Source organism: Halteromyces radiatus (assembly GCF_025201355.1).
Source record: "Halteromyces radiatus strain CBS 162.75 chromosome Unknown BX664scaffold_6, whole genome shotgun sequence".
Classification (NCBI taxonomy): Eukaryota; Fungi; Mucoromycota; class Mucoromycetes; order Mucorales; family Cunninghamellaceae; genus Halteromyces; species Halteromyces radiatus.
The window spans coordinates 1,474,552-1,500,858 of record NW_026251692.1 but is presented as its reverse complement, the minus strand read 5'-3'; the positions used below and the strand labels follow the sequence as shown (position 1 = coordinate 1,500,858).

General features: G+C 33.1%; 10 protein-coding genes across 10 annotated transcripts; 3 read left to right on the top strand and 7 right to left on the bottom strand.

The window, feature by feature from the left end:
- Nucleotides 1–136: 136 nt before the first annotated feature.
- On the bottom strand, nt 137–2,187 carry BX664DRAFT_338349 (thiolase-like protein). The gene is made up of 9 exons (XM_051546420.1): nt 2,074–2,187; nt 1,913–1,995; nt 1,600–1,825; nt 1,355–1,511; nt 940–1,297; nt 697–859; nt 595–609; nt 466–524; nt 137–388 (listed from the first exon to the last, which is right to left on the bottom strand). The coding sequence occupies exons 1-9, from the start codon at nt 2,147–2,149 to the stop codon at nt 218–220; spliced, it is 1,308 nt and encodes a 435-aa protein (XP_051398437.1). The 5' UTR covers nt 2,150–2,187; the 3' UTR covers nt 137–217.
- Nucleotides 2,188–2,610: 423 nt separating this feature from the next.
- On the bottom strand, nt 2,611–5,534 carry BX664DRAFT_266554 (uncharacterized protein; the record flags this gene model as incomplete). Its single annotated transcript, XM_051540912.1, has 5 exons — nt 2,611–3,598; nt 3,706–4,216; nt 4,284–4,701; nt 4,969–5,283; nt 5,361–5,534. The coding sequence occupies 5 exons, from the start codon at nt 5,532–5,534 to the stop codon at nt 2,611–2,613; spliced, it is 2,406 nt and encodes an 801-aa protein (XP_051398436.1).
- Nucleotides 5,535–7,632: 2,098 nt separating this feature from the next.
- Nucleotides 7,633–10,075, bottom strand: BX664DRAFT_300688 (Dbl homology domain-containing protein; the record flags this gene model as incomplete). The annotated part of the gene is made up of 6 exons (XM_051542354.1): nt 7,633–8,076; nt 8,266–8,496; nt 8,589–9,033; nt 9,100–9,279; nt 9,429–9,614; nt 9,845–10,075. Coding segments are annotated over 6 exons (1,716 nt in total), but the record flags the coding sequence as incomplete, so codon positions are not given.
- A 445-nt stretch (nt 10,076–10,520) lies between these two features.
- On the bottom strand, nt 10,521–11,766 carry BX664DRAFT_300687 (SSU rRNA processing protein; the record flags this gene model as incomplete). Its single annotated transcript, XM_051542353.1, has 4 exons — nt 10,521–10,710; nt 10,782–11,090; nt 11,160–11,381; nt 11,502–11,766. 4 exons carry the CDS (start codon nt 11,764–11,766, stop codon nt 10,625–10,627), a joined length of 882 nt encoding a protein of 293 aa, XP_051398434.1. The 3' UTR covers nt 10,521–10,624.
- A 247-nt stretch (nt 11,767–12,013) lies between these two features.
- On the bottom strand, nt 12,014–12,974 carry BX664DRAFT_338344 (uncharacterized protein). The gene is made up of 3 exons (XM_051546419.1): nt 12,773–12,974; nt 12,455–12,691; nt 12,014–12,421 (listed from the first exon to the last, which is right to left on the bottom strand). The coding sequence occupies exons 1-3, from the start codon at nt 12,890–12,892 to the stop codon at nt 12,074–12,076; spliced, it is 705 nt and encodes a 234-aa protein (XP_051398433.1). The 5' UTR covers nt 12,893–12,974; the 3' UTR covers nt 12,014–12,073.
- A 638-nt stretch (nt 12,975–13,612) lies between these two features.
- BX664DRAFT_338343 (alkaline-phosphatase-like protein) lies at nt 13,613–16,144 on the bottom strand. The gene is made up of 9 exons (XM_051546418.1): nt 16,038–16,144; nt 15,867–15,975; nt 15,490–15,795; nt 15,021–15,418; nt 14,772–14,929; nt 14,529–14,702; nt 14,234–14,450; nt 13,965–14,122; nt 13,613–13,838 (listed from the first exon to the last, which is right to left on the bottom strand). The coding sequence occupies exons 1-9, from the start codon at nt 16,122–16,124 to the stop codon at nt 13,724–13,726; spliced, it is 1,722 nt and encodes a 573-aa protein (XP_051398432.1). The 5' UTR covers nt 16,125–16,144; the 3' UTR covers nt 13,613–13,723.
- A 256-nt stretch (nt 16,145–16,400) lies between these two features.
- Nucleotides 16,401–17,254, top strand: BX664DRAFT_338342 (uncharacterized protein). The gene is made up of 3 exons (XM_051546417.1): nt 16,401–16,506; nt 16,619–16,695; nt 16,772–17,254. The coding sequence occupies exons 1-3, from the start codon at nt 16,482–16,484 to the stop codon at nt 17,123–17,125; spliced, it is 456 nt and encodes a 151-aa protein (XP_051398431.1). The 5' UTR covers nt 16,401–16,481; the 3' UTR covers nt 17,126–17,254.
- Nucleotides 17,255–17,925: 671 nt separating this feature from the next.
- On the bottom strand, nt 17,926–19,399 carry BX664DRAFT_338339 (uncharacterized protein). Its single transcript, XM_051546416.1, has 3 exons — nt 19,204–19,399; nt 18,900–19,126; nt 17,926–18,747 (listed from the first exon to the last, which is right to left on the bottom strand). Exons 1-3 carry the CDS (start codon nt 19,358–19,360, stop codon nt 18,187–18,189), a joined length of 945 nt encoding a protein of 314 aa, XP_051398430.1. The 5' UTR covers nt 19,361–19,399; the 3' UTR covers nt 17,926–18,186.
- A 2,485-nt stretch (nt 19,400–21,884) lies between these two features.
- BX664DRAFT_387660 (uncharacterized protein) lies at nt 21,885–24,070 on the top strand. The gene is made up of 3 exons (XM_051549398.1): nt 21,885–22,229; nt 22,323–22,358; nt 22,424–24,070. Exons 1-3 carry the CDS (start codon nt 22,019–22,021, stop codon nt 24,061–24,063), a joined length of 1,887 nt encoding a protein of 628 aa, XP_051398429.1. The 5' UTR covers nt 21,885–22,018; the 3' UTR covers nt 24,064–24,070.
- A 628-nt stretch (nt 24,071–24,698) lies between these two features.
- BX664DRAFT_338331 (GDP-mannose 4,6 dehydratase) lies at nt 24,699–26,307 on the top strand. The gene is made up of 3 exons (XM_051546415.1): nt 24,699–24,848; nt 24,994–25,131; nt 25,205–26,307. The coding sequence occupies exons 1-3, from the start codon at nt 24,755–24,757 to the stop codon at nt 26,095–26,097; spliced, it is 1,125 nt and encodes a 374-aa protein (XP_051398428.1). The 5' UTR covers nt 24,699–24,754; the 3' UTR covers nt 26,098–26,307.

Here is a 26,307-nt window from a genome sequence, read left to right as displayed (position 1 = left end):
TAAAAGAAGACAAAGAAAGAAACAAAAAAAAAAAAAAAAAAAAAAAAAAAAAAAAGAACTCGGTCTTGCTGACAACTTTCATAATCCTTTCAACTCCAGAGCGCCCTGAATATCATTGGTTTGAACTTAAAGTATGTTTCAAAATAAAACTTGTACCATATTCTTTTTATTATTCAATAGAAGTATCATTAAAACTAATAAATAATAGACTATAATACTAGAGTTTGGCTTCCAAGAATTGAGCTCGCTTGGTTGATTTGGCCTTATTATAATCTTCTTGAGTGATAGGACGAGCTTCAATAGCAGGGTTGTAACCAGCATGAGGTTGAGTAAACTTATCACTTGCTTTCTTATAGATTGCTACTACAGCAGCACCTCCTAAACCAACCTATGATTGTAATAAAAAAAAAAAATAAAAAAAAGAGATGAGTTATCCTTCCCATTATTTTTTCATAGTCTACTTACATTATGTTGTAGTGCATATTTGACGTTAGGAACTTGACGATCACCAGCCCAATTACGTGCTACAGAAATAAACAATATTAAAAAAGGTATATTCAAATAATACATTAACTCATTTATATAAGTTTTTACCTTGCCATACAAGTTCTATGAATAGGAATAGAAAAAATAGAAGTTATAATCAGTAAGACAATTATAAATCATCTATACTTCTCTTCTTTCTTTCTTTCTTACCACTACATTGAGCCAAACCAGTAGCTCCAAGAGGATGACCTTTGGAAATCAATCCACCAGAAGGATTGACTACATATTTTCCACCATAGGTATTATCACCAGAATCAATCAAAGTATGAGCTTTACCAGGAGCAGTCAAACCAAGAGCATCATATGTGATCAGCTAAGAAAAATAAAAGAATACGATATATTAGTACAAAAAAACAAGAGGATAACTTAATCTTTTTTTTTTTATCTATTTACTTCATTGGCAGAGAAACAATCATGAAGTTCCACCACTTGTACATCATTGGAAGTAATACCAGCAATCTTAAAAGCCTGTTCAGCAGCACGACGAGTCATATCAACACCAGCCCATTCTATAGGATCTGTGGACAACATTTTTGGAGAATCAGTGGCCATGACTTGAGCAACAATTTCCACTGCTTGATCCCATAATCCATGTTTCTTGACAAAAGCTTCGCTGGCCACAATGGCACAACCAGCACCATCAGAGGTGGGACAACACTGAAGTTTAGTCAAAGGTCCATACACTTTAGGAGATTGTTCGATTTGTTCAAGGGTATAAATATCACGGAATTGAGAATAAGGATTACGAGCACTATAGAAGAAAAAAGCATGTTAATAATCATGTTTTTTTTTTTTTTTGATTTATTACCTATGGCGATGATTCTTTTCAGCAATCTTGGCAAGATGACGAGAAGTGACGCCATATTTTTCCATGTAACTGATACCGGCATTACCAAAGAATTGAGCAGCAGGAGGAGCCTTAGGATCAAAACCAACTTCATCAGCCATAACCATAGTAACATGATCTAAAAATCATCAATATAAGAACAATAACAATAGTAATAAAAAAGTAAGATGAGACAATTGAAACACTTTTAATCAAGATAGTCTTACCTAGAGGATTGGTTCGGTCAGTGAAAGCAGAAGACAAAGAACCACGTGCCATACGTTCAAAACCAAGAGCCATAGCACATTCTACTGAACCAGATGCAACAGCATTTCGAGCTTGTAATAAAGCCGTAGAACCGGTAGAACAGTTGTTGTTCACATTGATGATGGGGATCTGAGTCATACCAAGCTGATAGAGTACTCTTTGACCTGCTGTGGAATCACCATAAACCTATTATTTTTTTTAAAAAAGAAAAATGAAAAAATATTAATGAACGCGAACAATCTTACAACGTAAAGAAAAATGAAGAGTACTTACATAACCACAAGTGGCAAATTCCACCTTGTCATATGTAATATTGGCGTCAATTAGTGCCTTGACAGCAGCTTCCAGTCCAAATTCTAATAACAGTAACGGTAAAAAAAAAAATATATATTGATTTAAACTCTCTCTCTCTCCTTGATATATTAAGGACTTACCAGGATAATCAATTTCCCCACGGGGTTTGATGAATTTAGACATACCAACACCAATGACGTATACTTTTCCAGCCATATTATTTTTTTTTGTGTTATATCGAAAATAAAAGAATGAGTAAGAAAAAAATAAAAAAAAGGAAGAAAGAAAAGCAGCTTTATCCATAATCTGAATTTATAACAGCGAAAATCTGGGGTAAAAAAAAATGGACAAGCAAAACTTTCACATGTTGTGCTAGTCAGCCTAAAATAACCAAGCTTATGAAAGCAATCTTCAAAAAAGTCACCTGTTCGCCATAGAATCATGCATTTATTTAACCGCGCCGTTCGTCAAAGCCTATACAACAGAATTCATATGATATAAATAGTACGTTTTTATTATATGGTATTAGTAATTGTGTGTGTATATATATTTTGGATTGGGTGAATGATAAAAGTAATAAATAGAAGATAATATTGATAAGAAGGAAGGAAGGGAATAATAAGAATAAGAATAAAAAAAATTGGAATATGTATTGGAGAGCGAAAGAGAGGTATGATCTAACCTTCTAATAATTCATCTATCTTTTCTATTAATAATTGACATCGAATATGAAGTAACATACAAGCAGATTCACAAGAGACATCAGAATAATTTAAAGAGGATCCACCTTTGATACTACTAGAGTTGTTACCATGAGTTGAATGATAATGATGGAACTGATCAGTGCGTCGTAACCATTCTCGAGCTTCCTTGATTCTTTTTGTTCGTTGTTGTGATTCCGGACAAGTAGATTGTAAACATTTGAGTAACGCCATTTCGTAGAAAGCATAAGATCCTGCCCATGATAAGGTTTTATCATTCTTGTTGTCATCCATATCGTCATATTCGCTGTGTTGATGATCCAATAGACAAGTACGTTCTTGAGCGATTATCTGCTTGAAACAAGTTTCTGCATGCACGAAATTGCCAAGTTCGCGTTCGACAACCCCTAAAAGTAAATGTAATCGGCCCAGTTCAGAACATGGGAAAAGAGGATGACTACTATTGCTGAATTCATTGTTGATCTGATCGATACCTTGCTCAAGTCCTTGTTTCATTTGAAGTAACATTGCTGGAGAAACATGATAGATCCCATTCCAAAGATAAATCAATTCCCATAATGGATTCACCAAGACAACTTGTTGTAGTAAATGACCATCCATCACCCCTTTTCGTTGCCGCCAATCGTCATCATCGTCATTCGAACCCAATTCTCCATTTTGTTTCTTTTTTTCCGCCATCAAATGAGCCCCTTGTCGCATCCATCGTTGTATAGTTCGATCCGCAAATTGTTCGTTGGGTAAAAGTCTTGTACCAGATCTTCTTCGCCTGGCCAATAGACGTGGAATTTGTACAAAGTCAATCGCTGCTTTGTCATATTCTTCATCACCATAGAGACAACAAGTGGCAATATAATGGTAAAATGCCCGTGACCAGTTATTCATGCTTTCCAATCGGAAAAAAGTTTCAGAAGCTTGGAAGTAATCACCAAGAAAGATTTGTCCCCTGGAAAAGAAAAAAAAAAAAAAAAAAAAAAAAAAAAAAAAAAAAAGAGAGAGGGAAATGTAAATGGGAAAATCTAGAGTTTTTCTTTCAAAAAAAAAAAATCTTACCATCCCATTTCATACACCGATAATGCACTTATTTGTAAAGCCAATTCAGAGACCATAGATTGATGTGGTGGAGGAAAAGTAGTAGTCATAGTCAGATGATGATGTCGATTGTTAGTGGTTTTGTTATAGTTGTTCTTGTTATTGTCGTCAATGGATCCATTCAACACAGGCATGCAGACACTTTCCCTTCTTCGGCAATCACGTAAGACTTCAACACTTTTCCGTAGGTTACCTTCCATTCGATATAATTTCCCTTCCAATAATTTCCAAATCTTGCCATGAGGGTATTTGAGCTTAATATCATTGACAATATCACGAGCTTTAGTTAAAGTCAGTGAGGAGGGTAATAAGGCCGGATGAATAAAGGATGACAGGTTGGTATAGTACGCTAATAGAGCCAATGCACTCAGAGAAGAATACATGCCATCTTGATTGTGATAAGATTGTTGCAGTAGTTGTAATGCAAAAGGACGAGAAGAATGGAATCCAAGTGTATTCAACAATTTATTAACTATATATGTATATAAAAAAAAAAGAAAAATGAGATCTAAAGGATATATGAGAATAGAATAACTTACGTTTTGGTGGTAAGAGTGAAAAGATTAGACTAAGTAATCCAATCCCAAAAAAGACACCACTTTGAATATCACTAGCATCACAGTAAAAAGAAGGGCCATTTTCATCTAAGACGGTTGATTTTGATTTGTTGGTGTTATTGTTCATGTTGCTAGAAGTTGCACTGCTATGTTTTCGTTGACGTCTTGATCTTTTTCTTTTTCGACTTTGTTTGACTTGATGGGCATAATCACTTGTTTTCTGACCAGTCACGACTTCAAAAAGCTGTTCATATTTCTTGTATGTTTTCCGTAATTTATAAGCTGCACGCACATAATCGACCCAATTGTTGCTAAGGAATTGTAAAGTAGCTGACATGAGCATACAGTTTGTTTCCAATACTTCATATTGCATTTCAGGAGAGATTGTTGAGGACGATTTCTTGTCATTTCGTAAAGGTGAATTATATAAAGCAGTATCATCAACAGCAAGAGGTATGGCTGCAGTTGTTCCTGACGATGGTAAAGATCGAGTTGATAAAAGATCATTGTTTTCGTTATTGGCTTGTATGTCGGCAACAGATGCTTTTTTCTTGACTGTGGTAGTAGTAGTTGTAGTATCCGATGATGATGAAGATGAAGAAGATGAAGACGATGATCTTGAATACCAATCCAAGGCATAAGCAGTTGCAGTAGCAGCAAATCCAACAGGAGATCGATTTGATTTTGAATGACGGTGTTGATGATGATTATGAAGATGATGATGATATTGATGATGATGATGATAATGATGATGATGATGACATGTTTGAGATTGTCGACGGGTACGTTTGACAAATTGATGACATAAGGATTCAGCAGCTGATAATCGTTCTTGGGCTAATTGAATATGAGATACTTCGAAGCTGACCATAGCTTCCACATAAGCCATTAAAGCATATCCAAGAGCATGAAATGGTGAGACAGTAGCATGTTGAGCAAAGATATCATAAGCCATATCAAAATAATCATCGAAAAAAGCATCCTATTATAAAAAGAAGAACAGGAATAAGTTGGGTGGAAAAACTGCATAAATAATAATAATAATAATAATAATAATACCATTCCTTCTTGAGCGTTTTCCATCCATTCTTGTATTTGTTGAGGATGAGGATAATCTTCAGATGAGAATGAATTAGTTGAAGAAAATAAGAGATTGGCAGTATTAGAAGAGGCGTATTTCAATGTCGAAGTAGTGATCCTCGTTAAAGTAGAAATAGGATGACGGAATATCATAAGGGAGAAAGAAACTTATTTATATAATAAGCGTTTCTCTCCTTCTAAATAAATAAATAAATAAAAAAATAAAAAAATAAAAAAAATAGTGGAAAATGAGAGAAAGAAAGAAAAAAAAAAAAAGGAAGGAAGGGATCTTGAAAAGATAAAAGAAAACGAGGAGTGAAATACGTTTTCAGCCCCGTCCCCTTTTTTTCTACATGATGGTTACCTTTTTTGGATATACTTTTGACCACTAAAAATCCAATTACAGTTTATTTTACTTTTTTTCTTTTTTTTCTTTTTTTGTGCGGGTAACACATTCTATTGATTCAAACTTTTTCTTTTTTTTTAAAAAAAAAAAAAATAAGACTAAAGGTACATAATAATAATAATATAATAATGGATCACTTGTATAAGAGAAAAAAAGTTAAATGTATATCATCATCTGTTCAACCCCTATATAAAAGAACGAAAACTCTTTTTGTGGCAAAAAAAAAAAAAAAAAACTTTGTTCATGCACATAAGAATTTTGTCAAATGGCCCCTCTTCGGGAATACACTATAATTAACATATCGTTGATCAATAAAATGGAAGGAGAGAAAGAGAAACAAAAAAGAGAGACAGGAGTATGTATTTGAAAGAATAAATAAGAATGGTATGACAATAATAATCGTAAAGAAAAAAAAATAAATTAAAATAAAAAAAAAAAGGTAAATAAAAAAAAAAAATCTAAAATGGTATAAATAAACTAAATCTACGACTATTGCTTTCGAGAAATCCATTTTCTTGTCCAGTTGGGTTTATTAGAGACTGACTGTATTACAGCAGGTGTTGAGGAGAATGAAAATGATGTTGTAGTCGAATCCATCGTAAAAGTCGATGATTTCGGTCGTACAAAAGAAGATGTTGAGGTACCATGATTCTTTTTAATCCCTGTTGATTTACTTGTTTCGTCATTCTTGATCCATGAGAATAATCGACTTGATCTTTTTATCATATTATTGTTCCTTTGAGGTAATGTCGTTGATGATATCACCTTCTATAAAATCAATTAGTTTTTTTTTTGTTTATTCATTCATTCAAAAAGGTAAGGAAGGAAAACATCCAGTGATCCTTTTTTTTTTTTTAAAAAAAAAGTACTGTACCTGATGAGATTGGTCAAAAATTGATCTTGTGATTGCAGGTCGTAGATCCATTGATTCATACAAATAGGAGTCTGTTGTTTGCATTTGACTTTGTCGATTGTTGTTATATTGACTAGAGCTAAGTCGACGAAATCCATCCACAAAAGCATGCTTAACATTTGATTTCAAGGGTTGTATATGTAAAGAATAGGTGGATAGACTGGATCGAAGTGTTTTCTTCTTTTGTTGACTAGCTGAATCATTAATGTCTTCTTTATTGCAATAAAGAGTGGGTGAAAACGAGTGGCGTTGAAGATTGCTATTCATCATGCTGCTGCCAATGATATTGCTGTGCTGATCGTTATATTTGTCACAATAGTACTGCTGAAAATCCGCCGATCCAAATGAGGAGGAAGATGAGATATTTGATGCTTGTGCTGGACAACGTGACATAACCATACGATTCATGTCGGTGGTAGTAGAAGTAGATGATGATAATCTTTTTTCATCCTGAGAAATGATTCGTTGTGATAATGAAGTTCGTCGATGAATATCACTGCTATTGCTGCTGATACTGTAGTTGTTGTTGTTACTATTACTATTATTATAGCTGTACCTTGGTATATTGTTCAAATGATGATTGGTATAATTTGTTGATTGTTGAGGTTGTGGTGTGAGAGGGGTTCTTCTCCCATCATCAATGGTGCTGGCACATGAACTGATGACAGATGATGTAGTGTCCATACCATTGGTATTGTTGATGATTGGATTATTGGATCGTGTTGTACTTTGACTACTACTACCATCACTGACTCGTCTTGAAGGTCCCATGAGCATAGAGAAAGTGGATGTTGATGACCGAAGATTGGAAAAGGATGATTTTCGACGTCCTCCACTGTTGCCATTATTGCTGGTATTGCTACTATAGCTATTGTTTGTGTTATCACAGCTAGAGTTACTGTAATAAGATTGTCCATTGGACGATTCACGTAATAAAGTTGACCATGATCTTGATGCTAAATAATCTTGAGTACAAACATCTCGAAGCTTGTGATCTGATCCTATTCGTAATGCATGTTGATGATTGCTTTTGATTTTCCCAATCATATTGAGTGAGAGTTGACTTGATGATGTTGACATGACATCCATTGATCCTGGCCGGTGTTGTAACTTGGATGGGTCACTGAGTTCTAATTTTCCAACGTATACTTCAGAATGAATCCTTGCTTTGAGTTGTTCCCTTTTCTTGGTGCGTGGTGAAAAATCAGCTGAATGTCGTTTGAACAATGCAGTAGGTGCTGGAGAATAGTGAATATTGTAGTTATTATTATTATTATTATTATTATTGCTGCTGTTGTTGTTGTTGATGTTGTTGTGATGTTGTGGTATAGGTGGTAGTTTCGATGAAGATAAAATTGAGGAGGTAGTGCTGCAATCTGTATCATCAGATGATTTATAATAGGATGCAAGTTGTAGACTAAGTGATTTTGATCGTTTCATATTTAGAATATCTTTGCATGCTGTAGAACCAGATTTGTTGTCATTGGATTGATTTTCGTTCTCATTTTGTTCTTGTTGTTGAAACCAAGGTTCAGATACTGATGATGGGTCCAAAGAATTGTCACGTCCAAAATCAAGAAGATTTGTCACTGAGCGAGAAGTTCGTATTTTTGTTGGTTTTCCAATACCATAAAGTGAAGATACAAGAAAGTTATCTGCAGATCTAGGTTGTGATTTAGCAGTAGCAATAGCTTGAGATAATTTGGTAAGCCATAATCGTTTTTCCCGTTGACAAGTAGCAGTAAATGCAAAACAATGTTTCTTGCATCGAACAACAAAAGCATTTTCACGTTGATCTAAGAAAAAAAAAAAGGAGATGTTGTTTAGTTTTTGATAAGATCTTCAGATATTGATTATTATTATTATTATTATTATTTTCAATTTTTACCCTTGATATCTTGCAAATCCTCTAATTCCACCAATCGTAAAGGAAACCAATGTTTTGGTGTGTAACTGGTCACCTTTTTGGGTCGTACCATAATCAAATAAGTTGGAAACACAAAACAGCCTAAATATTTTGATCTTGAGGAGGATACAGTTGTTTGACCAAGAGAAGAATAAGTAACATCAATAGCACCAGCCATGACCAGATTACCTAATAAGTGCAAAGAATTCTTGTCCAATCGTCCATCAGAAGAAGAATCCAAACGATCGATAAATAAACGAGTTCTTTCCGTTGTATCACGATCATATTTTCGTCGATCAATACCAGCCACTACAGCTTGCATCATGCCCAATGCACAATCCAATCTTCTATATTCAGAAGTGCCACGAGGTGTATAATGTAAAATTTCCTTGAGTAAAAGTTGATATCGACAAACTCTTTGGACAGGCTATTCCAAATAAGGTAAAAGGTCAACTTGATTCATTTCCTTTTTTTTTTTTTTTAATTTTTATACCTTGATTAAATAGTCTTCAAAATGTAAAGGTCTTGTTACTTGTTCAGACGGATAAGTAGTAGGAGTAGCACAGTCTCTAGTAAAAATGATCCATTCTGGTTTTGAACGGTATTCGTTACACAGAGCAATGGCGGCATCATGTTTGTCACAATAAGTATCATATAGTGTAAAACTTGATCCCTATAAAAAGGAAGGAGAGAGAAAGAGAGAGAGAGAGACGATAAGGGATTATTTCTTTTTTGATTTATGTATCATTTACAAATAGTCCAGGGGGATTTATATGTTGAATGCATCTATACGCATCATCTTTTCCTTTTTATTTTTCTTACCATATCCAAAAACACAGTAGCAATATGTCCACATTTTGTAATGATATCTTGTTCCAAGTAAGCATCTTCTAAAGCCAATAATAATAACTTGTGGAATTGTAATAGTTCATTTGCATTTCGAATAATTGTCACTTTGTGTTTATCCAATATCCATTTTTGTCTTTGTAAGATTTGTCCAAAACATACCTATAAAAAATAAAACTTAAGATCAATTTTTCCTTTTATCAAAATCTAATAGAATAATCCATAAAAATGACAATAAATCATACTATCTACCTTTCAATCACCCTTATTTCCCCTCCCCTCCCTATCCCAAATTTCTTTTTTTTTTCCTCCCCCCCTGACGACCCAGAAGAATAAAATAAAATAAAAAAAAAATAAAAAAAAAAAAATAAAAAAAAAAAGATAACCCTTACTTCGACCAAGTATGCCAAATGATTTGTATAATCCCTTTCAGTTTGTAAAAGTTCGTCAATAGCATGTAAACAGCGAAGACTTTGTTTTTGTTGTTTTTTCGCTCCAGTAGTTGATAGTGTTGTCTTGTCATGAGAAGGAAGAATGAGTTTAGTAGGTTGTACAGCATAAGTATCGGAAGGCCAATCGCAAAACGAACAATCTAATGGTTCAAACTGTAGTGAAATGTTCATGACAATGATTTCACTTGTCGTTTGTTTGTTGTATTAGTTAAAGTTGAAATAGTATATTCGTTCCTGTTGTTATTATAATAATAATAATAATAAAAAGAAAAAAAGAAAAAAAAAGTAAAGGAAGAAAAGGAAAATAGCAAAAGAAAGGAGGTTTGATATTTTATTATTTTCAACCGCGATTTGTAAAAGGAGAAAAATAGTGGCAATGCGCGTTGGAAAGTGAAAATTCAAAAACTAAGAACAAAAAAGGAAATTGAACCTATTGTTCTATTGAAGAGTGTATATACAACTAGAAATAATAAATAAATAAATAAATAAATAATAATGAATGATCAATATGGTAAACATGCTTCGTTTTTTATTATTGAGTATGATGATGATGATGTTTTTTTCTTTGTTTGTTTTTATATAAAATCTAATAATGGATGAAAACAAATGTATACAAATATATATATATATATATATATATATTAAAGAAGAAGAAAAAAATAAAATAAAAGAGGGTAAAAAGTTCATGGCTTGTTCGTTTAATATCCTGACAAACTATCTCTAATAAGGTCGGAACTTCCTTGCTTGCTTCAATTTATCAATCTTGACTTTATCTTCTTCAAATCGTTTTCGAAGTTCAAACAATTCTATAAAGAAATTAAACACAATAGAGTTAATTTACCTACAATCATCATCATCATCTTCTTCTTTTACTTACCATTTTGTTTCTTTTCACGTAATTGGAATCGATAGAAATCCACTAATTCCTTCTTCTTGACCTTGTTTATATCATATGCATTAATCGCAATACTAGATGCTGCGGTCACATGGATTTCACCATCTGTGTTCTTTTTCTTCTTGTGACGACTAACAACCACAAAACCATCTTCATCCATCTTGTTCATTCTTTGAAGAAGTTCCCGTTCCTTTTCGTATTCGTTTTCCTTAAACTTGAGCATATAAGAATCCACCTTTTGTTGTAGTTCTCCATGATCAGGTCTTGCCAATTGAAATTTAAGCATATGTCCTTATAAAAATAGAAATATACGATATTAGTATCTTCCCTCTTTATTTTTTTTTTTTGTCTTCTTCTTACGTTCAAAGCCCAAAGGTTGTAATTGATCTACTTCTGTTTCACTCACTGTCCAATTCCTAACAATTCTAGTCATTTCCATGACTGAATTCAAAGTATCAACCTTGTCAAATACAATATGAGCATTGCTACCACTGTGTAAGATCATTCGTAAAGCGTTACTGCTGTGTTCGTCCTTATTATTGTCGTCATCGTCACTTTTTTGTTTCCTTTTCTTGCCATATGCTTTTTTGTTTTTGTTTTTGATATTTTCTGTGGATATAAGCACCGATGTATGAGAAGCATCTATATCTTCATTGTTATCGTCTTGATCCTGTGATAATGTTGTTTTTGTTGTCCTGGAACTGTGATAAATAATTTTTGTAATTTTGCCGTGAGAGCGAAAAAGATATTGTAGGTGAGCATCGGTGGTATCTACTGGCAAATTGACCAAAAATAAAGTTCGATCTGCTGGAAGATTGTCGGTGACTGATCTGACTTGATGTTTTGTCATATACATAAAGTGACGGATTCCTTCCTTGACAATCACTGGTAATACTTTGAATCCATAAAAGTCTTCTAAAGGCCCTGCTACTTTGTCGCTTGACTTCTTGCTAGTCTTTTTGGTCATGATATGATTGAAATAATGATAAGAGAAAAAGAAAAAAGTTTTGAGAAAAGAATTCAAAAAAAAAAAAAAAAAAAAAAAAACGGGAATCAAAAAAAAAAGTGACTGGTGGCCAGCAGTAACAGTAGGGAAGAATTGAAGTCCTGGCAAATACATCCGTATAAGGAAATGAAACTATATGACAATTCAAACCTGTTTTTTCATTCCAAACCTTTTTCACGTTTTTAATATAATGAAAATCACATAATGATAAATATACAACAATGTTTTCTTTTTATTTGAATTACTTTAGTTATCATACAAAAAAAAATTAAACTGTAGACAAATGAAATTGGGATTTATATTGTAAAAAGGTAGGAGATGATGTCTCATCCTGATCATCATTGGTATCATCATTGATTAAATGATGATAAGTTTTCTGTGATGAAGAATGAGTCATCATTGGCCATATGGAGGAATGAGCACTAGAAAGGGTGGATGATGATGATAATAACGAAGAAGTAGATGTAGAAGGGGAAACCAAAGTAGGTAATACAGTATATTGTTTGATATCCAAAGAAGATAAAATTACACCACGACGACGAGATAGTGATGATGATGATGATGTAGACGCTTGAGGTACAGCTAGTGTATTTGATGATGATGATGATGATGATGATGATGATGATGATGATGATGATGATGATGATGAGGTGATTAATCTATCTAATCGATTTTGAATACATCCCAACCAAGTATGCATTTCAATGGCAGAAGTGAAGCCTAAGATCAAGGGTTTCCTGTGTGTTTTCTTCGTACCACCGCGACTATATGACGTTGTCACGGCAACTGGATCCAATGAAAGACAGTATCGATACCCCATCATCGGTATTTGTTGTACACGACTTACATCTCGTAAGCTCCATATATTATTAGGAACGGCAGCATGCTAAAGAAATATATATATATATGTTAAAATTGGAGTGTTTTTATTTTTTATTTATTTATTTACTATTATCTACTATCTTACCTCGTCTTTGTAATATCGAATTTCAGTGTCCAGTAGAACAAAAAAGCGCGATTGCCAACGGGTCCTGCCCATGGTCAATGTCATTTTTTGTAGCCAAGCGGCTTTGGGTGATGAATTCATATAGAAAAAAAGAAAGAGAACGCAAGTAGATGTTGATGATAAATCGGAAAGAAAAAAAAAAGAATAAAGAGAGAAACAGATGAGGACACTCCTGTTCTTTTAAATCTTTTTTTTTTCTGCTGATATTAAGATTTCCCGAAAAGTGCACGCTGTGGCACTCACTTCATTATCCAAAAAAAAAAGTCATTATCATTCATCAATAAAGTAGCATGTACCACACCCCTCATTTTCCTTCTCCCTGTCTTCACCCCCTTTTTTTTATTATATATTATTACATATATATCAAGATACTAGTAACAGGGTCATCTTTTTATTTTTCATCCTGCTTATTTTTTTTTTTCTGTACGTACGTTGATTCATCTATATGAGTGGATACAAAAAAAAAAAAAAAAAAGAAAAGGAAAGGTTCTAGACCAATGATTCCGCTTCCGGGATGTTCATCCGCTTACGGTGTACGGGCATTGTTAGCCAAATAAGTTCCTCATCAAGGGTGGCGGGTAATCAATGCACTTACCCTAATCAGGTAAGTCATCCAATCAATACATATTCCCTCAATCAATGGACAGTTCTGAATCAAGTAATAAAGCAATAATAGATAAACCTAAAAATGCGTCTCTTGGCGTATGTTGGAGTGCCCATTATCATGTTATCAATGAATTTTTTTGTCTTGAAATAACTCTCTCGACTCATTTAAGCTTACATGGCCACATGTACCAAAAAAAAAAAAAAAAGGAACGCCTTAGGCGACTTAAACAATTTATTTTATTGATAAAATGATATATACAAAATGAATAGAGGAAAATAAATGAAATATATTAGAATATATATATACTATAGAGCAGGATGATGTAAAAGACTAGCTTCATGATGATATTGATCCAAGTGATTGGTATAGTCCACCTTCCCCTTTTCAGTAAGTGGTGTCAGATGAAAGGAAGGATCAGCCCTAATAATAGAAATGATAACAATGATAACAATGATAACAATAACAATAATAGTAATAATACAGAAAATATATCAGAGATCAGTTCCTTGTTTCATCATCTTTTTTTTTTAAGAAAAAGAAACATACCTGTTCAGTCGAGTTGTCACATCATCCAAATCCAATCCCAATTTTTCAGATATAAATTGTCCAATCTCGATGTTTTCATGACTTCCTCGTAAATCATTCAGGTTTTGTCCATAAGCGTAAAGATTTACATCCACACCACTGTGACCATGCGTAGTCCACTACAACAATGATAAAGGATAAAAAGGGATCGTCATTATAAACGGGAAAGTGAATTTGCTATCATGATGTCTACCCCTTGATCTTTCTTTTCTTCCTTTTTTTGAACTTACGCCGAGTTGTGATCGTATAGATATCATTTCAGCCAAATATTGATCCATGCGCTTCTTACTTGAGATTTTCCCCAGCGTGTCCATTTCTTCTTTAGTGATATCCACTATTCCTAATTGTTCAGTGATTTTCTTTTGTCTATCATCCTTGTTCAAATGAAGTATTTCTGTTCCTAAAATAGCTGTAGATCTTTTGACATTCTTGAGTACATCAGGGTACCTATAAGGAAGGAGAAGAAAAAAAAATGCGGTTAAAAATGGTGAAAGATCATCCATTTTTTTTTTTTTTTGAATTTACCACAAATATTTTGGATATTTCGCAGAAACTTGTCTTGCTAAAGAGAGTCCGCCAGTTTCATGATCACTTGTAGATATCATAATAGTATCTGGATGCTGATCTACAAAGTTTTTAACAAGAGCAATGGTGTTCTGGTATTCTAAAATCTCATGTACATGAGCAGCAGGGTCATTACTACCAAAAAAAAAAAGAAAAAGAAAAGAAGATTAGTTTATGAATTATCAAATAATATATCAAACTTACGAATGAGCAGCCATATCAATCCGACTTCCTTCAATCATCAAAAAGAATCCAGTATCAGAATCTTTGGTTGCACTTGATAATAATTGTAAAGCTTTATCAGACATTTCAGTCAAACTAGGTTCCTTCGATTGTTCACGATCAATTTCATACGACATATGCTACAAAAAAATAAAAAGACAAAATAAATAATAATAATAAAATACATCAGGACCTATGTAGAATTTTTTTTTTTGTTTTTTGATAACCTACGTCTGGTGTAAATAGACTGATGATGGGTAGTAAGGAAGGATCAACAGGTATATCATCCCAAAAGTGTCGATCACCATGTGTCACTGTGGTCCAATTGAATTTTTGTTTGGCTTCTTCCAATAAGTGGCGTTCATCTCTGCGACAACTTTGATGTACAGATTTAGGTAAAAAGTGACAATAACCTCCACCAAACATCAAATCCACACTAACACCTAATGGATTCTCTCCCATTTGTTGTGTAGCAATAGCATTTTCGTTATCCCGATCGACCACATGTGCTGAAAAGGAAGCTGGAGTAGCATGTGTAATTCTTGAAGTGGCTACTAATCCAGTTTTCATTTGTAAGTGATGTTTTGCTGATTCCAAAAGAGTTCCACAAGGTTTGCCATGAGGATCCACTATAAATAAAAAAAAAAAATATAAATATTATATTGATCAATGGTTATTATTTTCTTATTTGATGGTTTACCTCCAACACCACCATTATATGTTTTTAAACCGCAACTAAAGGCAGTAGCGCCAGCAGCACTATCAGTTACCAAAGTACTAGAACTTCTTGTACGAGATTGACCAATATGAATAGTATCCAAAGGCATTTCAAAGTCATAAGGCAAATTGTTAATATATTGATGATAAGTACGTGCAAATGATACAGATGCTGGTCCTAATCCATCACTTATCATCATGATAACATTTCGTAATTTCGGTTGGTTTATAGTATCGTTATTATTGTTACTATTATTATTATTATTGAATTCTTCTGTTGGTTCTTCAACTATTATTAGATAAGGAAAAAAAAAGAGTGAGTCATACATATATGGATATATTATTATTTCAAAGGTTTACCTGTTTTTAATGGCGTTAAAAACAGAGCAATAGTCATTCCTAATAAGACTAATAACAAGACACTAACGATAAGACCAATAAATCTTTTCAAAAGGGAATATCTTGTTGACTATATAAAAGATAATACCTTATCAGTTAAAGAAGAGTTTTCTTTTTTTATGTTATTTTTACCTTAAAAGTATTTTTCCATTCAACTAGTTCTTCTTCATTTTGCAAGTCGTTATCAAGGTTGTAACTATTCAATAATGGTTCACTCATTCCAACCAACAAAAAAAAAACAAAGAAAAGAGGAGGAAGATATAATTTTTTTAAGGAGGAAAAAAAAAAAAGGTCGATCACAAATGAAAAATCAGTAAATGAAAGATTTAAGGATGGATCAATCTTGACCAATAGGAAGACAAGTACTTTTGTCTCCAGGAAAGTGAGCCAAAACAACCCAGTTGAATTGCCGACCGGTGAATCTTTTTTTTGAACATAAAAAAGCTTTCTTTTTCTCCCTTTTCACCTCTTTTTCTTTCTTCCTTCTCTTCTTCTGTTCTTTGTATCACTTTTTTTTTCACTTTTGTTTATTTTATCGTTTTATTTTGTTCTTCGTTATTTGTTATATTCAATAATATGTCATTCCAAACCTTCAATCATGGTAAGATATATATATAAAAAAAAATAAAGATTTTATACAATTCAAAATAATTTATTACCATATTTATTTAAAGCATTGTGGTTATATTAATATTATATATTTTTCTTTTTAGTAATCAATCAACCTACCAAGAGAAGGATGTGTGATGATGAACAAGATGATGATAATGTATCAATGATGAAAGATCAAGTAAGAATTAAATATATATATTATTATTATTATTTATTAAATGCAATATTAATATATATTTATATTGGAACAATAGGGACCTAAACGATTGAATGATTTAACGCAAGAATTTAATCCCAACAATGAACCACCTAAACCAAATTTTACCTTACCATCACTTACTTACGCTTCACCTGATTATCGTCCTCCTCCAAGAACGGATGCTTTATGGCTTCAACCTGTACCTCAACCAACTTCTCAACATACTACTACCGTCAATAACAGTTTATCTTCAGGCCAACCTATGGACGACGACTCAACAGATGAAGATGATACATTACCTACACCTGGATACCAACCTCATTCTATTAGTAAACCAACCCAACAATCATCAACAACAAATATAAAATCCAACACTGGTTTTGATTGGATTATGACTGATCAAAGCTAGATCCACCCATCTTATTGATGATGTAAGACGTCCCATCCTTTTCTTATTTTGCTACTTGATTAGTTAGATGTATATAGTTTATTAGTTATCCCTTTTTATCTTAAATAAAAAAAAATGTTGTGCAAATGATGATTATTATTTAGTATTTTTTTTTTTGAATGAAGGAGAACGTGATGATCTAGGAATGAGAAAAAAAAAAAAAGACACTCGAACAATTAGGATATACACAAATTGGAAAAAATAAAGAATGCTTAGTTCGTTCCACAAGTTTGTAAGATTTGGGGTATGTCTTTTTTTTTTTTTTTTTTTTAAGGAGGAACATGTTTTTGGGCGACTATTTCCCAAAATGCGCAAAAAAAAAAAAATTTTTTTTCAGAAAAAATAAAAGTGGGCCCAGCTCATGCGAATCATACTTTCCCAATCAGGGGGGAGTAAAAAGATGAAGTACTATGGGTGTGTGCGAGAGACATTGATGTATGTTTGAAATACCGCTCCGGCCAGCAATGTTGTAATGTTGTTTTGTACTGTTATTTTTAGCCTCATCTTATTCGGTGTCTTCATCTGCCGAAATTCAACATTATTTGGATTACAACGCCGTTTGAACCAAAGAAACAAAAAAAAAACATGCTAAATTTGTTACTATGCCGATTTGTTCATGGATGGGGCGTAGTCTCCTACAAATCCATCGTCACAATAATAATAAACACTGCCAAAAACTCTAAAACAAAACTCCTAAATATAAGTTCCAAAAGAATATCAAACGAAAAGTTGGAAGGAATCCAATAAAGAGAATAATGATGACAAAACAATTTATTATGATGATGAATAATGATTAATGGATAACGGATGATTGGATAATGAATAATATGTGATGATGGGGTGATGATGATTGTAGACAAATGGTAAATGATGATGATTTTATTGTATATACAGAAAGTGGGATAATTATAAGTACTGAAGAAGATAGAATAAGAAGACAAAAGGAACATAAAAGATGTACCTTGGGTTTGAGTAAAGGGAAAAGAAGAATAACAGGGGATAAGGTATTTTTTTTTTCTATTCTACAAATCCGGTATCAAAGGAGGGAGTGCCATTTGATCGGCCCAAGCCGCTAGACGAAGACTGTCAGGAACAGAGATATCATTATTGAGGAAGTGCAAGAATTCATTCTCCATACGCCAAATACGATAGTTGAATTGAGAACATAGAGAAGCAAACGACGTTTTGAATTTACCAGAGGATGATTGAGAAGGTAGTGAGTATGTGTTGGTCTTATCCTTGTTTTCCTTTGTTGTCATTGGCGTTGCTGTGACACTAGTAGTATTATTATGGAAGTAGTGATATTGAGTCGGATCTGTTAATTCTGGTTGTTTTGGAGACACTGGAGGTGACATAGGTAATACTGTCGATGGTAGTTGATCAGAATGGATTGGATCTTGTTGTGAATCGGAACCAGTGACAGAGGTAGAGTTATCGTTGTCATTCATGATATCGGATACAGTTGGTAGACTGGTGTCCACAATAAACCTCAAATTGGATTGAATATACTTCGCAGCTATAATAAAAGCAACCAGTAATAACCTTCGACTACAGCCATTGCTTCCTTTGATGTTGCCACAATACTATGATGATAAAGAAAAAGAAAGACAAGAAGGGAAAAGAAAATTAGTGATGAGCGGAATTGTGATATCAAAGAGAAAAAAAAAGCGGCTAAACTATTAAGTCCGGGTCCCTCAATAGTAACCAATTGAATGTGAAATAAAAAAAAACTTACCTGCTTGAGACGTTCAATATAACTAGCTGCAAATAATAACGTGAGAGTTGGAGATACAGTAGGAATAGGAGATTTGTTTGCACATAATTGTCGAAGTGAATCATTCAAAGGCATTGGTGATAATCCTGTTGTATCCAATAAATGATTCATAAATTGAAGAATATCATCGATCAATTGTTGACTTGGATTTGATTCCCAGGATTGTGTAATAAAAGTAGCTAGATGAACTATATATATATAAAAAAAAAAGAATCATCAATATACATCATCAATTTTAAATTTCTTTTTTTTTTCTTCTTATTACGTAAACATTGATGACTTGCACGATGATTGTATTGTTGTATAGTTTGAAGAATACGACAAGCTTGATAATAATCAGCATTATAAGGACACTTTTTTATATGATAGGTATCGATACGACCTTTTGAACGATGATCATGTAGTTTAACACCTATTTTCATAATGTTGTTTATAAATTGAAATATGTAAAAATATTAATTGAAAGAAAGAAAGAAAAAGAAAGGATGAAAAAAAAAAGGTGATATCTATGACGACGGAGTTGAATTTCGTAATGCAAAAAGAGAAGAAAGAAAAAAGCATTTAGCCGAAAATGACCTGATGTTTGATTGGTCCTGCTTTAAAGGTTTTTGCTCCTTATTCCTATTTACAAATATTTATCTATTGATTGACATTTGACAAAAAAGAACCATTTAATTTATTACACTAACATGATAAAAATCATCTTTTATGATATCATCATTATCCTAAGTAATAAGAACTCTTTTTTTTTTTAAAGTTCAACTTTTGTGTAATTAAAAAGAATGAATGATTTTAGTTACTGTTGAGAAAAAAAAGTCAGAGAAAAATCAATCTATGATGTTTAAAAGGCGGAACTTAAGTGATATACAACTTACGCTCACTTTATTAGACAAAAGAGGAAATAAATTTGGGAATGAGATAAAATAAATTTGGGAGTGAGGGAAAATATACTTAAATTTCAAAGATCTGAGAAGGGAAAAACAAAAAAAAGAAAAATTGACAAAAGTGAAAAAAAAATGAAGAGATAAACAGGATATTTATGTAAAAGAAAATTGAGTTAGGTCATATATCCATCATACACCATCCATCAATCATCACTAATACAAGCACTTACCAGAAGTGGATAACCTGTAATCATCATGAACTTTTAGGGTTCAGAAAAAAAAAAAAAAAACTAATAACCTAAACGTAGGGAAAAAAAAAATCAATGATGATCCTTTTTTTTTTTTTTTTTTTTTTTTTTTTTTTTTTTATCGCTTACCAGTACGCTATCTACAGAACACAGCCGATCTTGTACCTTGATCTATAATAGCCATCATGATTCCACGAATATTTCGACTTGCGTTTATATCTCTCTGCCATAATGTCTTGCAGTTTTGTGAAGGCCTTCGATTTGAACATTGTAGAATTTCCCTTTTTAATGCCTTACGATACGGACACTGCATGCTAGTAATCAAGCCTTGAGAATTGCTGGAGTCATAATCACCCCGTAGCAGACATGCTGGATACCAGATGGTTAAGCTAGATACTTTTCTTTTGTATTGAGCGCCAGTTTATTGCTTTATTCTTCGGTTTCCTGTTTGTCTTTGAGAAACAATTGTGGGACCAAGCTTCTCCTTGTTGTGAATCAACATTGCCATCAGTTTCAATGGATTCTATTGATAAAAAAAAAGTAAAATAACAAGATATAAGTCAAGCTCTTATTCTCTCTCCCTTTTTTATATATATTTCTACCTTAACCTATCCGAGAAATGGGAAGACCCCTCATATGGACCAATCAGACTTGAAGTAATGCCATTTGGCGTGACAATCGCTTGATATTTCAATACATGTACACACTAGCAAAAAAAAAAAAAAAAAAAAAAACAAACAAACAAACATATGTTCAGCATCAATATAAAGTATGTACTCTAGCCTTCAGTCTTTTTTTTTTGAAGAGAGTAACAACCTTGACATTCATTCCAGCGTAGAAATGTTCTGGAGTTGATATCAAACCGTAATCCATAATGATAGTAAAACTGCTTGAAGACAGGAAGACAAAGAAAAGAAGAGAAAACAATAGAAGGACCCGATATTTAACTATTGTAGAGAATGATGTGACTTGAGATTTGACCGCGTCATCGACTATTAATGTTCTTTTTTTGTTGCCAATGTCGTATTCGGTATCTATAAAGTGTACGTGTAAAATAAAAAAAAATAAAAAAAAGGAATCAGTCAAACGCTAAAATAACAAAAATGTAATAATAGATCAGATGAATGGATCACTGACATGTAATAAACTAGTTGGAGTAAAAACAATAATAATAAATTTATTGAATAAACAGTCTTAAAGATAAAATAGCCTGATATACTAAAACTGAAAAAAGAAGGAAAAGAAGAGAGAACAAGAAAAAGGTCCAAAAGATAAAGACAACGGACTTTGAAAAGTATTGCAGTCAAAATGCATAAAGAGACACTTTGATTGATTCGTTTTTATACAGTTTGTTATTTTTTTTTTTTTTATTTGATGACAGACTGATGAGGATATAACATGATTTTCTTTTTTTTTGTTGATCTTTGATTCATACCAGTTTCCTTTTTTGTACAGTGTGTGTGAGAGTCAATCAACCAGTAAGATGATGTATTGTTTCTATTATGGAAACGGAATTTTTTTTTCTTTTTTTATTATTCCAGGTTCTGTGATTGGGGATTATGTTTTAATAATAAATGAACAATAACAAAATATATTGATTAAGATGATTTTTTACTTTATAAATAAAAAAGTTTAATTTTTGTATACCTTTTTTTTTTTTGTCAGTCAAGGAGATTTTTGCAAGTCAGAAGGAATATTTTTTGATTGGAGCGTTCCTGCTTTTTGATTTTTTCAGTGCAACTGACTCCTTTTGAATTGGATTCTTTCTTTTCTATTCTTTTCTCTCTTTCCCCTCCTTTTTTTTTTATTTTTTTTTATTTTATTTATTATCATTTTGTGTTATAAATATTCTCTATTCAACATAAAAAGAGGAGAAATCCATATTAGTCTCTCATTATACATATATTCTCTGATTAGGATCATATATTGAAAACAAAAGAAGTGTGTGATGCTCGAGTCGGCCTCTACTGACCTACCAGTTGCTTCATTACCTCATTCTCTATCAGACATTGATACTTCTTCAAAGTTACCAACAACAACAACTATAACAACAACAACAACAACAAAAACATCTTCTTCAGCTTGTATAAACTATGGAACAACAGCAGGAATTACCGCTCCTCCTAAAAGAGGTCATAAATACCATGTAGCAAGTGCTTGTAAGGAACTATTTGAAATATAATACTTGATAAAAAGATAACAAAATTCAATTGAAATCTCTCTCTCTCTCTCTCTCTCTTTTTTTTTTATAGGTGTCAATTGCAAAAAAGCTCATCTTGCTTGTGATGGTAAGGAATAAATTCAAAGACATCATGTTTTCTAATCTCTGTTCTTTTTTTTTTTTTTTCCGTAGCTTCAAGGCCTTGTAAACGATGTGTCTCATTAGGAAAAACAGATAGTTGCCTGGATATCAAACATAAGAAACGTGGAAGACCTAAATTACAAGATAAGAAAGCAGTTATGACAACTAAGGAAAAATATGAAATTATGCATGGTACCATTCAAACACCCACTTTCGCCAGCAGCATCTCCACTAATGGAAACAACGTTAACAACAACCAGCAAGTGCAACCTATGGATAAGGCTATACCACCAAAACAAATATCATTTCGTCATCAACCTATTGAAGCTTTTCAACAATCGACTAATAATAATAATAAAGGGGGACAACTTACAACAGAAGCAATACAGCTTGTACCTATTGAATTGACACCATCGATGGAACAGCCTGAATTGACAATCGATACTTCATCTTCTTCATTATCATCATCACCGTCATCATCAACACTATCGACATCAACATCATCATCATCTCTTCTTATACCTCCTATGAAAATGACTCTAATCTTATCCATGGAAATTTGCTGTGCAAGGATACCAGATGATATTATCAAAACCTGGGGATATTATCCACAAGAACTAGCGCATCGTTCAATGTATGATTTTGTGGCAGTAGAAGATACAGATCGACTTTCTCGTTTACATCGACAATTATTGGATAAAGTTGTACAAGTGGCATCCGAAAAGAATCCTTCACAACAACATCAAACTCCTCCTCCTACTGAACGAACAACAAGTGATCTCTTTCATCAGAAACAACTTGACGAATTAGCGACAATAGCAAATGGATCTCCAACTATCAATGATACCTTACATATCAAAACTCGATCTGGACCAAAAGAACTTTATGATATATGCGTCTTTATGGGTGGTGGTTTCGGTGGCGATCTTGATGATCCATCTACGTTATCGAAACTTTACATTGTCATGACCTGTCAAAAACATAGCACACTGGAAAAACAACAGCAACAACAAAGACAACAATCGGGACAACATCAATGGCCTATACGTATATCACAACAATCACAACGAGTTCCAGTCATCAACCGAGCAATTGCACCACTGTTATCTCCTGCAAACAAATCTACATCATCTCGACTTACCACCAATCGATATGCTTTCCATGGTAATAGGCCTATTCAACCTGCACCACATGATCTACGACACGTCTCTTTACCAGCTCATTTTGCCAACAATTCAAAGTTGAATACCATCTCCTTTCGTGGTTACCAAGAAACTCCAAAGATCAACATTGCTCCGTCAACATTACGTTTGGATGATAATCAGCAATCATCTTCCAAGCCTTCTTCAACATCATCCTCCAAATCATCCAACTCATCGACATCAACATCTTATACGTATTTTCGACCTATAGCATCAGCATCTGTACAAAAACCATCTACCAATGATCAACCTTTCGCCACTATTGCTTATCGATATGTTCCACATAGTTCTCCTGGACCACAACCATCACCAACAGTGACGCATCCTACAACCCAATACTTTTTACAAACATCAAGTAGTACACTCAATGCTGCCGCCTCTGCTGTTCAAGATCATTCTCGTTCATCATCCCATCAACCTACTGGCTCATCCTCTGAGGTCACACCATCAAAAAAGCAAGGCATTAGCATTAGGTCTTTGCTTTGTTAAATTATATCCCATTTTTTCTTTCTTTTTTTTTTTTTTTTTTTTTAAATTAGTTATTGTATATACATGTTTATTATATTTTTAGTTTATTCCTTTTTTTTGACTTTTTTACTCTTTTTATTTTTTTCCCTAGTTTGTATATGTTTTTTTTTTATTGTTATTACTACTATCATCAATTGTTACCGAATAGAATAATTTTTTTTTTTTTGATCTTATTACAAATTGGTTTTTGATTGTATCATATCAACGTATTCCATACCTATCAAATATGCGTAAAATACATAATATATATTAAGTACATCATAAACACATTCGAAGAAAAAGGAATCAAGGTTATTGTTTATCCATTACATATCATCTATCATTATGTGCTTTACTTTATTTTGTTTACAATAGTTAGACAGATAGGAACTCAATACTCCCGTTATATTAATCATGCTGTGATAACATCGTTTGAGCGAAATCAGAAATATAGAAGATATTTAATTTTGTGTTCCGCTGATACTATCATATTTTATGAAAAGGCCATTTGAGAAAGCGCACGAATCAACTGTGATTTTCCAACTAGCCTTCTTTCATTTTTTATTTTTAGATCGATTTTTTTTTTCTGTCTTTCTATTTCCCTCCCTCTTTTTTTTTTTTTTTTTTGTCTTTCTTTCTTTTCTTTTCTCATCTCGTTCTCTATTTATATATCATGTCTGAAAACGCTTTTGCTGCTCTCAAGCTTACTCAAAACAACTCTATGACTTTGGAAGAATTCCGTTCTCGCAAGGTTGCTCTTATTACTGGTAAGTTCGAAACAATATAGGTCGTGTTCTTTTATGGTTCTGTGATCTGAGACATGATGATAACGTGTAGATGAAAACCATCCTTATCATTCAATGAAAAAAAAAAAACTCACTTTTTTCTTTTCATCTATTCTTTTTCTTCTAGGTGTTACTGGTCAAGATGGTTCTTATTTGACTGAATTCTTATTGGACAAGGGATATGAAGTACACGGTATTATTCGTCGTTCTTCATCTTTCAACACTGGTCGTATTGAACATATTTACAAAGACAGACATGATCAAGGTAATATTATTAAGGTTAAAAAGATAAGAAGGAAAAGGTGTATGATATCTTATTCACATTCTGTTATCATTAGGCGTCAAGTTCTTCCTTCATCATGGTGATTTGACTGATTCCACTTGTTTGGTTCACATTATCTCTCAAGTACAACCCACTGAAGTATATAATCTTGCTGCTCAATCTCATGTCAAGGTTTCTTTTGATATGTCTGAATACACTGGTGATGTGGATGCCCTTGGTACTTTACGTTTATTAGATGCTATCCGTACTTGTGGTTTAACTGACCGTGTCCGATTCTATCAAGCCTCTACTTCTGAATTATACGGTAAAGTCGTGGAAACTCCTCAAAAGGAAACCACTCCCTTCTATCCTCGTTCTCCTTATGGTGTGGCCAAACTCTACGGTTATTGGATTGTGGTCAACTATCGTGAATCTTACAATATGTATGCTTGTAATGGTATTCTTTTCAATCATGAATCTCCTCGTCGTGGACGTACCTTTGTCACTCGTAAGATCTCCCGTGCTGTTGCTGATATCCATTTGGGTCGTCAAGAATGTTTATACTTGGGTAACATTGATGCAAAGCGTGATTGGGGTCATGCCAGAGATTATGTTGAAGGTATGTGGTTGATGTTGCAACAAGATCAACCTGAAGATTTCGTTTTGGCTACTGGTGAAACTCATACTGTCCGCTCCTATGTTGAAAAGGCTTTTGCTGTCACTGGTCGCAAGATCATCTGGGAAGGTGAAGGTGTCAATGAAATTGGAAAGGATGCTGAAACTGGAAAGGTGCGTGTTCGTATTGATCCCAAGTACTTCCGTCCTGCTGAAGTCGATTTGTTATTGGGTGATCCTACCAAGGCCAAGGAAAAGTTGGGCTGGACCCGCAAGGTCACTTACGATGAATTGGTTACTGAAATGGTCGTTGCTGATGTTCAAGGTGGTTTAAACAATGATACAAACAACTAGGTCAATCTCTCTCTCATACACCACCTTTTATAGTTTACCCATCCTTCCTTTTTTTTTTTTTTTTTGTCTGATTGCATGTCATCATTTATATGTTTCTTTTCCCTTCTTGGTGTTTTTGATAGTTAGTTAGTTAGGTAGTTTATATTGTCAGTAGTAGGTTAGAAATTTAGTTGAATTTTATCAAATAAAAAAAAATCATTAGTATCATTA

Bases quoted from the DNA above. Each gene is read 5' to 3' on its own strand.
- BX664DRAFT_338339 (XM_051546416.1), bottom strand. From the start codon at position 19,360: ATGAAAATAGGTGTTAAACTACATGATCATCGTTCAAAAGGTCGTATC. The intron at 19,127-19,203 runs GTAATAAGAAGA...ATATATATATAG, and splicing joins TGCAAGTCATCAATGTTTAC to TTCATCTAGCTACTTTTATT. The intron at 18,748-18,899 runs GTAAGTTTTTTT...TTATCATCATAG, and splicing joins ATATTGAACGTCTCAAGCAG to TATTGTGGCAACATCAAAGG.
- BX664DRAFT_338343 (XM_051546418.1), bottom strand. From the start codon at position 16,124: ATGAGTGAACCATTATTGAATAGTTACAACCTTGATAACGACTTGCAA. The intron at 15,796-15,866 runs GTAAACCTTTGA...ATCTAATAATAG, and splicing joins TTTAACGCCATTAAAAACAG to TTGAAGAACCAACAGAAGAA. The intron at 13,839-13,964 runs GTATGTTTCTTT...TTCTATTATTAG, and splicing joins GTGACAACTCGACTGAACAG to GGCTGATCCTTCCTTTCATC.
- BX664DRAFT_338331 (XM_051546415.1), top strand. From the start codon at position 24,755: ATGTCTGAAAACGCTTTTGCTGCTCTCAAGCTTACTCAAAACAACTCT. The intron at 24,849-24,993 runs GTAAGTTCGAAA...TTTTTCTTCTAG, and splicing joins CAAGGTTGCTCTTATTACTG to GTGTTACTGGTCAAGATGGT. The intron at 25,132-25,204 runs GTAATATTATTA...TGTTATCATTAG, and splicing joins CAAAGACAGACATGATCAAG to GCGTCAAGTTCTTCCTTCAT.
- BX664DRAFT_338344 (XM_051546419.1), bottom strand. From the start codon at position 12,892: ATGAATTCATCACCCAAAGCCGCTTGGCTACAAAAAATGACATTGACC. The intron at 12,692-12,772 runs GTAAGATAGTAG...ATATTTCTTTAG, and splicing joins TTCGATATTACAAAGACGAG to CATGCTGCCGTTCCTAATAA. The intron at 12,422-12,454 runs TCATCATCATCA...TCATCATCATCA, and splicing joins GATTAGATAGATTAATCACC to TCATCATCATCATCATCATC.
- BX664DRAFT_338342 (XM_051546417.1), top strand. From the start codon at position 16,482: ATGTCATTCCAAACCTTCAATCATG. The intron at 16,507-16,618 runs GTAAGATATATA...TTTTCTTTTTAG, and splicing joins ATTCCAAACCTTCAATCATG to TAATCAATCAACCTACCAAG. The intron at 16,696-16,771 runs GTAAGAATTAAA...TTGGAACAATAG, and splicing joins TATCAATGATGAAAGATCAA to GGACCTAAACGATTGAATGA.
- BX664DRAFT_338349 (XM_051546420.1), bottom strand. From the start codon at position 2,149: ATGGCTGGAAAAGTATACGTCATTGGTGTTGGTATGTCTAAATTCATC. The intron at 1,996-2,073 runs GTAAGTCCTTAA...TACTGTTATTAG, and splicing joins TGGGGAAATTGATTATCCTG to AATTTGGACTGGAAGCTGCT. The intron at 860-939 runs GTAAATAGATAA...TATTTTTCTTAG, and splicing joins ATTGTTTCTCTGCCAATGAA to CTGATCACATATGATGCTCT.
- BX664DRAFT_387660 (XM_051549398.1), top strand. From the start codon at position 22,019: ATGCTCGAGTCGGCCTCTACTGACCTACCAGTTGCTTCATTACCTCAT. The intron at 22,230-22,322 runs GTAAGGAACTAT...TTTTTTTTATAG, and splicing joins ATACCATGTAGCAAGTGCTT to GTGTCAATTGCAAAAAAGCT. The intron at 22,359-22,423 runs GTAAGGAATAAA...TTTTTTCCGTAG, and splicing joins AGCTCATCTTGCTTGTGATG to CTTCAAGGCCTTGTAAACGA.